At 36.1% G+C, this 14942-nt stretch overlaps 1 protein-coding gene and 1 pseudogene across 1 annotated transcript; one reads left to right on the plus strand and one right to left on the minus strand.

Moving 5' to 3' along the window:
• The first annotated feature begins 207 nt into the window (after positions 1-207).
• On the plus strand, positions 208-3446 carry LOC123919467 (annotated as a pseudogene).
• Positions 3447-4623: 1177 nt separating this feature from the next.
• Positions 4624-11043, minus strand: LOC123921682 (C-type lectin receptor-like tyrosine-protein kinase At1g52310). Its single transcript, XM_045974325.1, has 5 exons — positions 10822-11043; positions 10647-10701; positions 8110-8541; positions 7308-7869; positions 4624-5538 (listed from the first exon to the last, which is right to left on the minus strand). The coding sequence occupies exons 1-5, from the start codon at positions 10891-10893 to the stop codon at positions 5013-5015; spliced, it is 1647 nt and encodes a 548-aa protein (XP_045830281.1). The 5' UTR covers positions 10894-11043; the 3' UTR covers positions 4624-5012.
• Positions 11044-14942: the final 3899 nt, after the last annotated feature.

Raw genomic sequence — 14942 nt, forward strand, 5'->3', positions numbered from 1 at the left:
CTTACCAACTAAGATATACTCACGGGGACAAAAGTAATTCATTTTCTTAAAAATACTAAATGATAAAAATAAAAATAAAAAGTATTTTAAAGAAAAGTAGTGAGGTCTTGTGCTCAACTTCGTGGTAAAAAAAATAAAAACAAAACAAATGTAGTGTGTTAATTGAAAATGGGCGTGTGAAAAGCAATTCAGAAGCCCAATATATATAGCATAACCCAACAAAAAATTGTTTTTGATGTTCAGTTTTTGTTTGTTTAGTTGAAATTCATTGAACGGTAGCTAGCAAAGAAAATGGTAGCAAATATGAAAAAAATGGAGGAAGTTGTGGAAATTGATACCTTAGAGAAGAGTTTATTGGAGAACAATGATGAAGAAGAAGAAGAAGTGTTGTATGCGGCGTCGTTTAGAGAAATGGAGAAGAATTTTGTCAAGTACCAAACGGTACAGTGGGTACTTTACTCAGTGTTATTGATATTAGCTTGGGGAATTGGGTTACTCATAGAAAAGATATTCGTTCTAGAACTCTTTATCTTACTCCAAATGCTATTGTTTACAAGGTAACATTTTCTCTAGTTTCTTACTTTTTATTTGTATTTGATTGAATTTGAGAAATTATTATAATAAGTTCTATGAATTGTTTTTGTTGGAAAGTTGTTGATATTATGATTAAAATTTTTTTATTAATATGTATAGTAAACTTTGAATTTCATTATAAAAAAAAAAAACTCTGAATTTGTTAGCAAAGAAGACTAGTGGGAATTGGGAGAATATCTCCGGATATGACACTAACATGGCAACACCGATAATAATTTGAAAAAATGACATAACTCAATTTAATCATACGTGTTGGTTTGAACTTTGAAGACATACACGTTTCTGACAACTAGACACACCTAATCCAAGGTGTGTATATACTTCATAGGTTTAGACTTGGAAGATATTTTTAACTCCAATAGGAGGTGATGTTCTCTAAAGAAAAAACATTTTTTAATCAATGATTAGTGTTGTTAAGTAACAAACCGCTATTTTTCCACGATCTGCGATTGACAACGCTGTGTGTCGCTGATCAAAATCAGTAACTGCATTGTGTATGTTGGAGGGTTTGGATAAGATAATATTAGTCTCTTTTTGTTTATTCTGTGGTTCTGTTGGTTGCTCGTGTAGTCCTACCTGATTCGAGGGGTTATTCTTCGTAGCTTATACCAAAAGTTAACTTCATTTTATGTTTTATTATACGACATTCGCTTTAGACATGTTTTCAGATAGTTTTAGCTTTGTACTTATTTTGATAACTTGTGAATTGATGATGATTGCATGTATGGATATCTTGGCATGTAATATGGTTATGCGTTTTATCTAGCTCAGGTTACAAGGCCGGTACCATTTCCATGTTTTGGAGTGCTGCATAAAGAGAAGCATGTTTTATTGCATTCTGTGGCTGATGTCGTGGTTGAACAAGGTGCAGTGTTTTTGCTGTTTTCTTCTATGTCTTCTTTAAGCTCTTGGACCAACCCTTTTTGTCTTATCAAATTTTAGTTTCATGCTATATATGTTTTGACCAACCCTTTTCTTCTATGTTTTTATGCCTTGTAATTAGCCTTCCAGCCTGATGCAATCATTTTATGGCCATGTGGTTTTAATTCCTAGAGTTTTAATAATTATATTTGTTCGTAGACACAGGGTTCTAATTTCTAGCATGGTTTTAGATTGTGGATGTGGTCGCGGTTGCGGTTATCAACACTGTGAACCTTTATATTGCAGCAAAATGCAGGAAAATGTGGTCGATGCTGTCGCGGACCGCAATTTAAAATCATGATTTCTAGTATCTCATTAATTATATCTGTCCATAGGCTACTTGCACTAGCTATGTGAGTATCTGATTAATGATATCTGTTTGCAGGGTACTTGCAATCCCTTTTTGGTGTATATTCTCTTAGAATTGAAAATGTTGGAGTTAGAAGGCCACCCAGTGACGACGTTAAAATCCTCGGTGTTGCAAATCCTAATGCTTTCAGGAAGGTATTTAATTGTGCCTGATCAAATTGTGTGTGTGTACGCGCATTTCTTTTCGTATTTCTTCTTTTTACTTTTTTTTTGTTTTGAACCCTCTTCTTCTTTTTACTTTTAAGTGATGGGTTATGTTGAACTGCTTTTTGCCTTGCCTCATTTCTTTCAGGCTGTTATGATGCGTCTATCAAACATTAGAAATGAGATTGTTTCGAGACAAGTTGCTACACTAGAAGATGCTTCTCATTCTGGGGAGATGCTACTATTGCAGAAACTGGAGGAAATCGGAAGCTCTGTCAAGGTAGAAATTAAACACTGCATATAGTATTGTTATCTGCCCATAATCACTTTAGGATGAGGAGAAGCAGAAACTTTAGGGACAACTTGGTTTGAGATTTATTTTTCTCTTCATTTACTGTTTTTACATTATCGCCTTTTTTATTTTGTTTTCTGTTTTTGAAAATTTGTATGGAGAACAGTGAAACATTTTTTTTATGGTTTTCTCTATTTCATATACAATTTTTTTTAAATAGATAAGATAAGATAATTAAAATGAAAACAAAAAACAAAAGCTCAAAACCTTTTATGAAACTAAACAAGCACCGAACTTTTCTGAGGCAGAAATTGAATAAAAAAACCTAGTTATGTGTTTCTGTAATTGGATATGTTAATTTGGCTAAGCATCGGGATTTGACGATTATTGCAGAGAATGCAGACTTTATTAGAGGAGCAACAATCTCAAGCAACGGAATCCATAGATTGAGGTTAGTGAATTTGATGTAAAAAGTGTTTGCCTTTTAAATTTGACAGGCTTCTTTGAAATTTTTGAAGTGATTATGAGATGCGGTGTTATAGCAGCCGCGACATCCACTATTTTGGCCACTATAATCTGTTTTTTTGGACACATGATGCAGAGAGTGGTGGAATAAAGTAATTACAGCCATTATATTCTATCAGAGGAGCTCTGGAAATGCAAGTTGATACCCCATGCAATATAGCTAGTTCAAAATCATTCCATTCTGTCTCCCTTTCTGTGGTCCCTTAACTTAATTTCAGATAACATTTTATTCCTTTTTCTACATTTGAATATGAATTTTAAGCTTCAAATCTATAATTTTCTTTCTGGGTGCTGTCAATCGTAAATATATGTTATGTTCCAAAATAACCATAGATTTGAAACTTGAAAAATCATATACAAAGATGGATGGCGGATCAAAAAGGACAAAAGTGAAAAAAAGATAAAGGACTAAATCGTTACCTGAAATTAAGTTAAGGGACTATAAGAGTAAATTTGTCTAATTTTTATCTTATAGCGTTCAACTACACCTTGTATTTTTTTATATTTTTTGTATATTGTTTTAAGAAAGTGTTGTACATCTTGTTGTAATGCTGCCTGACCATGTCTATGATGCCATACATATGTATGTGTTTTCAATTAATTTTGTGCAATTCTTTGTTTCTTTCTCATATAATCAGGTGATGGAGTTGTTTAGCAATTTCTTTTCAATATAGTTTATCTTACTCCCTAAACATGTTAATAAGAAAAAAAGAAAAAAAAATTGTCTTGTAACTTGTGCATCAAATATCTTAAAAGTGTAAAAATTTATCTTACCATCATTAATTTTATTTTTTATTTCGTTTTTTGGTATACTTAACAAATGCCCTGGAGACACTGTTTGGCATGATCCTAAATGTCCCGGAGTAAATCATATCTTGCAAATTCAATATGAATAAAATATTATTTGGAATATATGAAAATGATTTTTATTTTTTAATGATTAAGATTAACAAAAGAAAATATAAGAACTAAAACTAAAATAAATGTATAATACAAAGACCAAAAAGTAAGTTAGCTCAAATAATTTAGGTGATCGTTTTATCTCCTGATATGGTCAAATCTGTCAAATTTCCGGTAAAACTATGCATTTTAAGAGGGTTAGATGAACATTCACCAATTATTTATCTACCAAACCCTAAACTTTATGAGGACATTGAGGTACTACATACTCATTCCACCTTTTTTCCACTATTTTCCTCTTTATTAATTAAAACCACCAGAAGTTTCATCAAGGACGCATAATGATTTATGTTTGTAGGTGAGCGGTTCGGTGGACTACGGTGGTCTATCATGAACCGATGCTTAAAATCATCAGAAACTCTAACGACTGCTGGCAGTCTTTTTTAAAAGTAAAAGTAAAAATTAATGACACTCATCACAATGATATGATTGATATAAGTTTAATAACGGTTTCATGTTTATTTTTTGTTGTTTTAATCAAACCATTATCAATTAAATCATTATTCCAATTGTAAAAATAAAAAGATCACTAGCTAATACTTCCAAACAACATCGTATATTGTAGATCATTGTAGGATTATTAAGTACCGATCACGATAAACTACTTGTGAAAGTGGTTTATATTAGGTAAAAACCTGTGAAAGTGGTCTATATTAATTTTTAATTTTTTTTTGGTTACAGGTCTATATTAATATTTACCTGTGTTTGTATAGATATTTGTATTGGTATGACTTACCATCCCCTGCTCTCTCTGCTTCCCTCAAATTAGTAACATAAAAATCATGCAGAATAAAAGTATGATTTGTAATGGCAAAAGCTTCACACACAAATTCTAGTAGAAATTCTACCTTGCACAATAATACATGTATGTTTTACACAATTTTCCTGGCAGCCTAGCTATTGCTACCTAATAATTAAGCAAATCTAATTTCAACCCTAAAGAAGGGCAGGTTAGAGTACATATTTAACTATTACATTACACAATAAACTTTCTCAACTATGTAATTATAAATACAAAAACTTGAAATCCAGACAAGGTTTTAACTTACGGTCAGCGGCTGCAAAGTCAAGAATTTTGGTATCTTTACGACCATAATTGCAGTTGTATCAGCTAAATTTTTCTGCAGTTTTTTAATCTTAAGGATTGTGAGGTAACAGACAAATGCAACCACAATTTAAAATCTCAGTCATGGCAACTAAATTAGCTTTATTTTACAGGTGGCTGGGCAAACTGTTGCAACTGATGAACAACGTGCGACATTCTAGGGCGCATAGAAGGGACATGCTGCGTGCATGAATAAACGAGGTCAACCACCTTCTGGATAGAACTAGTCTCTGGGATGATACTAGTAGACGAGGAAGATATATAAGGATCCAACAGTTCAGGGTATCGATGAGCTTGAACAAGAGGTGTAGCCCATTCAAATATACTCTGCCAACCCACAGAATCAACTGCTTGTGCCGGTCTACGTCCACTAACTATTTCAAGTAGTAAGACACCAAAACTATAAACATCACTCTTTGTTGTAAGCTCGTTTCTGTACACGAACTCCGGAGCAAGGTATCCATAAGTTCCACCAGCCATCACAGTCCTCTCATGCATTGCTTCATATGGCACAAACTTGGACAAGCCAACACCCATAAGGTGTGCTCCAAATTCCTCGTCAAGCAGCACATTACTAGCTCGTATATCTCGGTGAACAACTTGCGGCTTAACCTTGTCATGCAGAAACCTGTTGAAACAGAAGAGAAAAATAAATAGTGGTTAATATATCAATCGTGTTTAAAATGTTATGGACTATGGAGTCCTTTTTTTCTTTTTAGTAAATCAGGCTTGTAGAGATTTCAATAAGTCAAACAATATACTTATGCACTTCTGTTAGAAGGAATGAAAACTATTATCCATAATTAAGTAAAATTCAACAAACATATGTGGTGTCGTGGAAATGGGGTTTTAATTTATTTCTCGTTCTCTCCTCTCCAACCCCTTCCCTCCCTAATTTCTTCTCGTAAGTTACCCTTTATATGTTTTTCCTTGGCTAACTAATAGTGCTATATTTTGTATAAGAAATGTGATAGCAACATACTCGTCTCAATGTCAATACACTCTCCTATTGGTTGAAATTTAAACGAGTACCCTGTTCTGAAAATGGGTCCACAAATTTGGTGGGACCCATAAGAGTTTCAACCAAAAGGAGAGTCTGCGTTGGAAATAGTATGTAAGATAGTGTGATTGGTAACATTTCTCTTTTATATAACAAAGGTAAGCATGGTATCTAAAAAGGGAAAACAAGTCAATAAGTTGATACAATGAACTATCAGGTTAGTAAATAGCTTCAAACGAGATTGTGGACTGTTGTGAATTCGGATTGAATCACACCAATAATCTTGATGTGTGGAGCAAATCGAATAAGCAATCAAAACGTGGAAATAGCAATAATAATCACGAACAAAAGATAAGCAATAAAACTGTAAAGAACACGAAGCAATTGTTTACCCAGTTCAGTCAAAACCGACCTACTCTGGGGGAGAGAGCCACTCTCCGTTCCACTATCAATGAAAAGCTTGATTACAACGAGATTCACTACAAAAGATTTGCAAGAATTAGACTTCAACCCTAATTCTACCCTTTTCCCAAATCTCTTCCCGTGACCAAGAGATTTCAATGATAAGTGATTACAAGATGAAAGAATCAACACCCAAAACCTAGAGATGAACCAAGAGTAACCCTCTTAACCCTAGCCGCCGTTTTGGTGAAAGAAACCCTCAAAACTTGTTGTCAAAAAACAGAAAACGTGACCCTTTAAATACCCTGCAGCAATTTTCGCCCGAGGCACCACTTTTTTCGCCTGAGGCACCAAATCTTTCGCCTGGGGCGACAAGAAAACATAGAGCCCCCTTTTCCTGCTTCAAATTTCACCCGGGGCACGGGTTTTTTCGCCCGGGGCGAAAAACAGCAGATTAGTGTTTTTTTCACGTTTTCAAGGCAATTTGCAACATGGACCAAGAACAGCAGTCAAGCTAATTAACTAATGTGAATTGGATAACGGGAAATACCTATCTTCAATAGAAAAAGCCAGAAGAATGATGATCATTGCTCATATGTAAAATTAAAATCCAAGAACAGGATGGTCGGTTTAACAAATGCATTTTAGCAAGAAAGTATTCGTAAGCATGATAATCCATCAGAGAAGTGACAACAGTACTCTGGAAATAAGATCCTACTATAACGATCATGTATGAATGTGTGATTAAGCAATTAATTAAACGTTCCCATATGTAATTTGCATCTTACAAATTAGCCAAAGTGGCCAATGGCCGTGCAGTAGAAATTGTTAAGAATGCATACAAACTGCAACGATGAAGTGATAATGACCTAAATTCCAAGCATAGTTAGCTTTCATAAGAACACTACTAATCGAGTGAAACATGTATAGACTAGAGAAAATTTCTAAATTAACATGTAGAAAGTTATCAATAAATAAGTATATTTTGAACTTACGCAATTCCTTGAGCAAGCGTTGTTGCAATTTTCATCCTCATAGCCCAATCTAAGCTGCGACCACCCCTTGGTATGTGATGTAGCCATTTATCTAAGGGCCCATTAGCTACAAACTCATAAACAATGTAGCGGTCACCATGATCATAACAGCAGCCCATCACAACCACCAGATTTGGATGTCGAAGCCTTGCAACCCTGCCAATTTCAGAATAGAACTCCTTTTTCCTCTTAAAGCTTGACCTCTTTAATCTCTTAACAGCAACCTTTGAGCCATCTGGTTGGACCCCACTATAAGTACCACCAGTCTTGGCATCCCCAACAAGACGGTTTCCTTCACTAAAGTTTTTCGTAATTGACCTTAGTTCCTCTTTGGTAAAGACTTTCCATGATGGAAGTGAAGCGGCAGGATCAGTTAGTTTTCTAGATCGTCTTCTCTTCTTGCCCCTCTTATATACAAGAAGCCAGACAACCACTGCAAATGTTGTTGAGAGTATCAATCCACTCACCACAGCAAGGATGATTAGATAGTCCCTGTGGCAGTGCATATGGTTACATTTCGCATCTGCGATGAAAAAGGGGGGGAAAAAGAGACAATTCAGTTGGCAATGATTATTAAAAAAAATAATGCCAAAATGTAGCCCAGATAGAAGAAACAAAACGGAGAAAAAATAGCATACTTAAGAATAAAAATGAAAAAGAAAAACCTTACGGACGAATGAATTAAATAGTGGAAAAAATATACATACTGAATTTCTAATGAATGTAAATTAAGAATCCACAGGTAATATATACAAGAGCATACCTATGTCAAGTATACATAGAGAAGCGTGAGGATTATCACATCTCTCACTGATGAGAGATTTTGAATTATTAGTCATTACGGAACATACATTCTCTGTAATGTTCCTAACACAGGATTGTCCAGTTCCAGTACAATTAAGTGGAACATTAGCCAAAGGAAACATGGACTTATTCCATTGAGAATTATCAGACCACGTCCACTGAAAACCTGATATAGTGTTGTTGAGTCTTCTTCCACCAATCCAGCAACTATTTATGGATTCACCACATAGACTTTGAGCAAAATGTAGCTCCTGAAGCGAAGCCAATGATGCTAAATGTCCGCCATATTTGTTACAACATGTCTCTGAGTCATTCCAAGATTGAGGCCTCCCAACATGGAGAAAACACTTGGTCTTATTAGGGTCCATAACCCAACCATTTGGGCATGGTGCTGCACAAGAAGAGGCAAAAATGTACTATAGTTTAGATAAAATAAATGTTATTGTAGAAATACTAAAAACTACATTTTGCGACTTTAAAGCACCTTCAGATAAAGTGAGTTATAGTTTAGATAGAATAAATGTTATTGTAGAAATACTAAAAACTATGAAGCATTATGCATTAGGTGTGGGCATGAGCATACATCTGGTCTGAATACAAACTCATCAGAAGAATGAGCCTCGCAGTTATAATTAAATGATTCTCTAGTAATTTGATTTTTACTATTGGGCTTCTTACTTTAACTAGAAATAATACTAGAAATTTATATGATACACATGTAAAACCTCAAAATAAATAACTGTATAAACATTTTTAAAATAAATACATGTGATTCCTTAAATGGAATCTCTATCTCCAAGCACTTTCTCATCATCATGTTCACGCTCTTCACTACTAGACCTCACACTTTCTGCATCATCATCATCATCACCCTCTTCTGCCTATATGTTTTGTGTCTATAATGGCAGCTTGGTTCCTCGTTCATTTTGCTGCCTAGTGATTCTTGCCAGATGAGGGCCGTACAAGGTGAGGAGGGGAGACAACTATTAGGATTTAGGAAGAGAGATTAATCCGTTTCCGAGGAGAAGAAATGAGAAGACAGGAGAGAGTATTCAGTTGTCATTCAAAATTTTGCTAGTAAAATGAAGAAAAAAAGTCCAAAAATACACGGGGAACGGCTGCACGTTGAAGACATGTTCAAGTTCTTACAAGAGCTTCACTATAGCAGCTATTACGACTTCTATTTGGCCGATACTGCGGGTGCTACGACCGCTTCTCAAAACCGCAATGCAATGAAGTTCTCTGTAGTGCCTAGAGTCCGCTACGACACTACGTCCGCTATTGACTACATAGTGTGGTCAATAACAACTTGTAAATCTTGTTGTTTCATTTATACCAGCTAACAACTATATAAACTACTCCTGTAAAATCTCAAATATAGATCAGTTTTCATCTACGTTTCTATGAATACTAACCCACCCATTTCAGAATATCAAACTAAGAAAGCTTTTAAAGAGTCCCAATTACCGTAAAATGTAACTGTGTATAACTTAATTACCTTTCATTAAAATACTCAAAATATTATCACCAAATAAACATCCTTCTATTTATTAGAAAACCTCCCTACATTTCAATACATGGTTTTAAATTGCAGAGTACAACCGTAATTGCGACAACATGAGTAACATTTGACTGCAACTTTAAGGATCGTGACATAACTGCAATTAAAACATTGTTTAAACTTTAAATCACTTAAAGCATTGCATTATATTTTTTTCCCACCCAAGATGATCGTACTCCTTTTGGTATCTCTATAAGTAGAATAAGACAAAAATATTAACAAAGAAAAAGGATTATTCAAATCAAATGTAGTTATATTCTATGTAGCACAGACACTTCAGACTGAAGACGTGTCTGAGTATCTGATTGTCTAACACCACACTGACACACACTTCAGATTGAAGACATGTTTGAGTATCTGTGGTTGTCTAACACCCTATAAAGCACAGACACTCCTCAGGTTAGGGGTGTCCCGTGTCGGGAATGCGTCAGTGACAGTGACGGACACCGACAGTGAATTATGTCATTCTCAAATTATTATCGGTGTCCACGTATTATGTCATTCTCAAATTATTATCGGTGTCCACGTATCCGTGTCGTGTTCGGTGTCTGCTTGTGTCCATGCTTCATAGCTAACACCACACTGACACAACACTTCAGATTGAAGATGTGCCTGAGTATCTGATTGTCTAACACCACACTGACATGACACTTCAGATTGAAGACGTGTCTGAGTATCTGATTGTCTAACACGAACGTAACACTTGTGATTACATACAATCACTTATTATTTCTGAAATTGTTACTGAAATTATTACTGTGTTTAAGGGTATTTAATAATTTTGATAATGAATCAATATGCAAATCCTTATACACCAACAGTTTTAGACCTAAATTAGTACTACAGTAAAAGATCAGGATACAATACTAACACATTTTATAGAAACGGACTAATTAAACAGATTTGAAGTAATAATAATTAGTTAAAAATAATACCTTTAGTGTCTCTATTGAATGAACCATCAAGGTGACCACAAGTCTCATTAAGTGTCTACAAGTAACAACAACAAAATAGAACTTTGTTAAACAAAATAAGTACACAGCACAAGATATTTAATTACCAGATTTAAGATTGAGAGAGAGAGAGAGAGAGAGAGAGAGAGAGAGTGACCGCAGTGGAAGTGAAAGCAGCAACAGCAAAGAGAAGGAGAAGGAATTGAAGAAGCGTGGGATTGAGTTCCATAGCAACAACCTCAACAAAGTATGGAGCGGAGAGAGGATGCGAGAAAAAAGGGACAAGGAGGAGATTTCCCTTTCATTTCTCAACACACACAGTGTTGATGTTGTTGCTGTGAGTGAATTTAATTCTGGATTGTACAAGTCGAATACCCGTTTTCCAATTCTTGTCATTTTCTATTTTCTACGATTAATTAATTGTTATTTGTTGGTTGTCTCCTGTTTATTTTATTTTTTTACAAAATGATAAAGGAATTGAAAATTCACATAAATAGATCCCTGCAACTTCGATTGGGAGGAGTTGAAATTATTTGATTTCAGAACTGACCTCGAAAATAACCCTGATCATAACGTCTGACACTAGCAATTTCGACATTTTGTGTCAATTGAGTTAGCATTTGTCAACGTTGGTTGTCTACTTTTATTTTATTATTATTATATTATTAGGTTAAATAAATAAAAAATGAACCCTCAGTTTAATACAAAACAAACCCCTCCTGTTTAAGGAGCGCTAGAAACAACTCAATTTGGTGGAGAGACATTTGTTCCATTGGAGGGTGGAATGAAGGAAATATCGGGTGGTTGAGGAGTGCTAACAACACACTCTTTAACAAACACACTCTAACATACTCTCTTCTATTGGTTAAAATTTATATGGGTCCCATAAAAATTATATGGGTCCACATTTTTTTATGGGACCCATATGAATTTCAACCAATAAAAGAGAGTGTGTTGGAGTGTGTTTGTTAAAGAGTGTGTTGCTAGCATTATTCTCGGGTGGTTTTCTTCTAATGTTAACAACGTGTTGGGAAATGGTTCGACCATTAACTTTTGGCAACAGAAGTGGGTTGGGGGACAACCTCTTTATGTTTTGAGTTTCCTTATCTTTTCTGCAGAGAACAAAATAAAGAGGTTACGGTCGCTAATAGTGGTAGTTGGGAGGGAGGAGATTGGGCTTGGCATTGGGATTGGGATTGGGGGATGTTTTATCTAACACAAAAGCAACAAAATTATTAGAGTTAGAAGCAGTACTCCAAGGTATTAAACCCATTTTAATGGAAGATGACTGACGTAGATGGATTGCGGAATCATCAATCATTCCGAAATGTTGGACCATAACATTGTGATGGCTCTGAATGATCTTTGGCTAAATGATCTACCATCTAAGATTGGTGTTTGCTTGGCGGTTGTTGCAAAATAAGTTAGCGACGAGGGAGGATTTGTTTAAAAAGAGAATCATAACTGATTTCATAAATAAATCCTATGTTTTTTGCTGCTGCACTTCAGAACTGATTTTTTTAAAAAGGGGTACATTGCCTTGAAAATGGGGCTGATGGGAGATTATGTTCATCTTGGATAGTGATTTTGGGTGGTTTAGGCAAGTGATAAGTAAGAAAGTTGGTAGGGGTAATTCTACTCTTTTTTGGAAGGATGTTTGGGTGGGGGATCAACCGATTGAACAAAGGTTTAAGCGGCTTTTCGACATTTCTTTACAACAAGACGCTTATATAAAGATGTGGGAGGGTGGACGAATGGTGTGTGGCGATGGGCTTTTAGGTGGAGACGCCACTTGTTTGTTTGTGAGGAAGAATTACTTCGCGAGTTTGATGACGTTTTAAGGAACGTGGTAATTACGGAAGAAGATGATAGGTGGATTTGGAGACCGAATGTGGATGAAGGATTTACGGTTAAGTCGTTGTATGTGTTCCTAGATCATTTGTTGAGGCCGCGTAATATGGCAACTCATTGTGAAGCTTTTGCTTTTAGATCAATTTGGAAGAGTGCAGCCCCCTCCAAAGTTTCGGCGCTAGCTGTAACATCTCAAACAGCTTTCAGGATAACCGACTGACCCCAAAAACCAACACAAGTCTTTTCAGCGTGGTTTGTCCTCACTCGCACGCTTTCCGGGAAACTTCCCAGAAGGTCACCCATCCAAAGACTACTCCAAGTCAAGCACGCTTAACTGTGGAGTTCTTATCGAATGAGCTACCGAAAAGAAGATGCATCTTGTTGGTATAGGTAGTACCTGAAGGAAAATAGTGATTAAAAAGGGCAGCGGAATTTAAAATTTTCCTTTGTTGATCCTTACGAATGAGCATGATTCGTGTTAAGAACTTTTACCTCTTGTGAAGGATGAGATTTGATTCACAATCAAAATTGATCACGAGCGTTGAAGATGAACGGCAACGCCTCTAGCTAGTCCACACGAACAACAACCTTCAAGAAGAGTGTTAGCTCCAAGGATGAAGGTTTTAGTGAGAGGTGGGAGGAATTAGGATTTAGGGTTTTGCAAGAGAATTTGCTTCAAGTGATTTTCTCACTATCACAAGGGTTCTATTTATAGAATTCCTTGTCTTGTGCACCAAGACAAAAACACTTGTCATTGGGCCCAAATTACACTAAAGCCCTTTTCATTAAATAACCAAAGGGGCGCTTGCCCCATGTGTCATGTACACATGGACGCTCCCTCACCATACCATATGGTGTACCGCTTATTTAATTACCGTGACCCTTATCACATCTCCATGTTCCTCTGAGGTACACCGTACCTTACGGTGTTCCTTATCTCACACTAGGCTGTCCTTATGTGTGTGACCCTTGTAGGTTTCCGTAACGTTGGCAGTTATACATTTAATTATAACAAACAGTGAGCGGTATCTAGCAACACATCACTGCTACCCAAGTCACATAATTGTCTTGTGATCTGACAAACCTTATCCGTGATAATGCTTATGTGCATAATTACCCTTTTGCCCCTATGTCTATATTGAACACAAGGTATACACTGTGTCACCCTTGTTCGATTCAATATTGGGCCCTTAGACATTTATCCTGTTATGTAGGACGGGCAAATTCCATCTAGGTCACTCATGTCCCACAACATGCTTTGTGAAGTACCCATTAATTGTCTTTATGGTTATCCTGTTACGGACAACGTTTGATCAGCAACAAAGTACCTGACTCTACATTTAGGGTCCATAGTGGTTTCAGGTCAGAGGGTGGTATACACCACTACCACCATGAGAGCAACTTATGACATCTTGCATAACATTATATGTAGTACTCTCATAGCGGGTCAATCCAGTATAAATATTACTTCATATATTTATACCTATGTCAAGACTTGATAACTCCTTATCCTATGATCCATGAGATGTGATCATCAGTCTATCTTCATAATAGTCTCTATGTTTTATTATTATCCCAATTCATTATAAAACTCGACTACGGATACTTTAAGAATAGTTAAATGGATTCAACTATTCTAGGGACTTTATCATTTTGGACATACAAACATAATAAAGAAATGCCTTTTATTTATTAATAATAAATTGATACAAGCATCAAAAGTATTGGCCTCTAGGGCTTACACCAACAGTACCCATCAATCCTTATAAGCCTTCCTTCCACCATGCATTCTGAAACCTGCACAGCCTCAAGATCCCTCTCATTCCGATGTGATTCGTTTTTGCCTAGAAGCTGCCAGGAGCCGCTAATTGGCATGCCTCATGCACCGACAACCACTCCCCGCCCTCGTCAGACCCGGGCGTTACATGCTCAATTGGTAGTGGGAATGAATTGAACATGTACTTGAACCCCAGGGTACATGGTTCGATTCCCACGGAAGGCAAAAACTCCACTAGAGAGGGGGGTGGAGAAGGTCGTGAGGTAAAGCACCGGGATCGCCATGATGGGGCCCGGGGGCTGTTACACTAGCGTGGCAAGCGTTTTTGTATAGACTACCGACTAAGGACAACCTCTATCACTACTAGAAGAAAAAATCAATCTGGGATGGAAATTTCCGTCGCGTAACAATTTAGGGACGAAATCAGGGACGAAATATAATAAATTATTTGGCCAACTATATTTATTCCGTCCCAAGGCTGCGACAGAATGGTTTAATTCCGTCTCAATAAAGTGACTGAATATTCACATTCCGTGCCCACATATTGTGACAGAATATTTCCTTTCTGTCCCTATTTTTTTTTTTTACAAATACAATCATATAAATAGTGCACATTGAATTGTATTGTATCATCAATTTTTAATTTAAAA

This window comes from Trifolium pratense, linkage group LG4 (genome assembly GCF_020283565.1).
Source record: "Trifolium pratense cultivar HEN17-A07 linkage group LG4, ARS_RC_1.1, whole genome shotgun sequence".
In the NCBI taxonomy this organism is placed as follows: domain Eukaryota; kingdom Viridiplantae; phylum Streptophyta; class Magnoliopsida; order Fabales; family Fabaceae; genus Trifolium; species Trifolium pratense.

What these genes read in the sequence shown, in the direction of transcription:
- LOC123921682 (XM_045974325.1), bottom strand. Translation starts at nt 10,893, where the DNA reads ATGGAACTCAATCCCACGCTTCTTCAATTCCTTCTCCTTCTCTTTGCT. An exon ending in CTGCTTTCACTTCCACTGCG is followed by an intron (nt 10,702 to 10,821) that starts GTCACTCTCTCT and finishes TGTTACTTGTAG; the next exon opens with ACACTTAATGAGACTTGTGG. An exon ending in ACGCTTGCTCAAGGAATTGC is followed by an intron (nt 5,539 to 7,307) that starts GTAAGTTCAAAA and finishes CTGTTTCAACAG; the next exon opens with GTTTCTGCATGACAAGGTTA.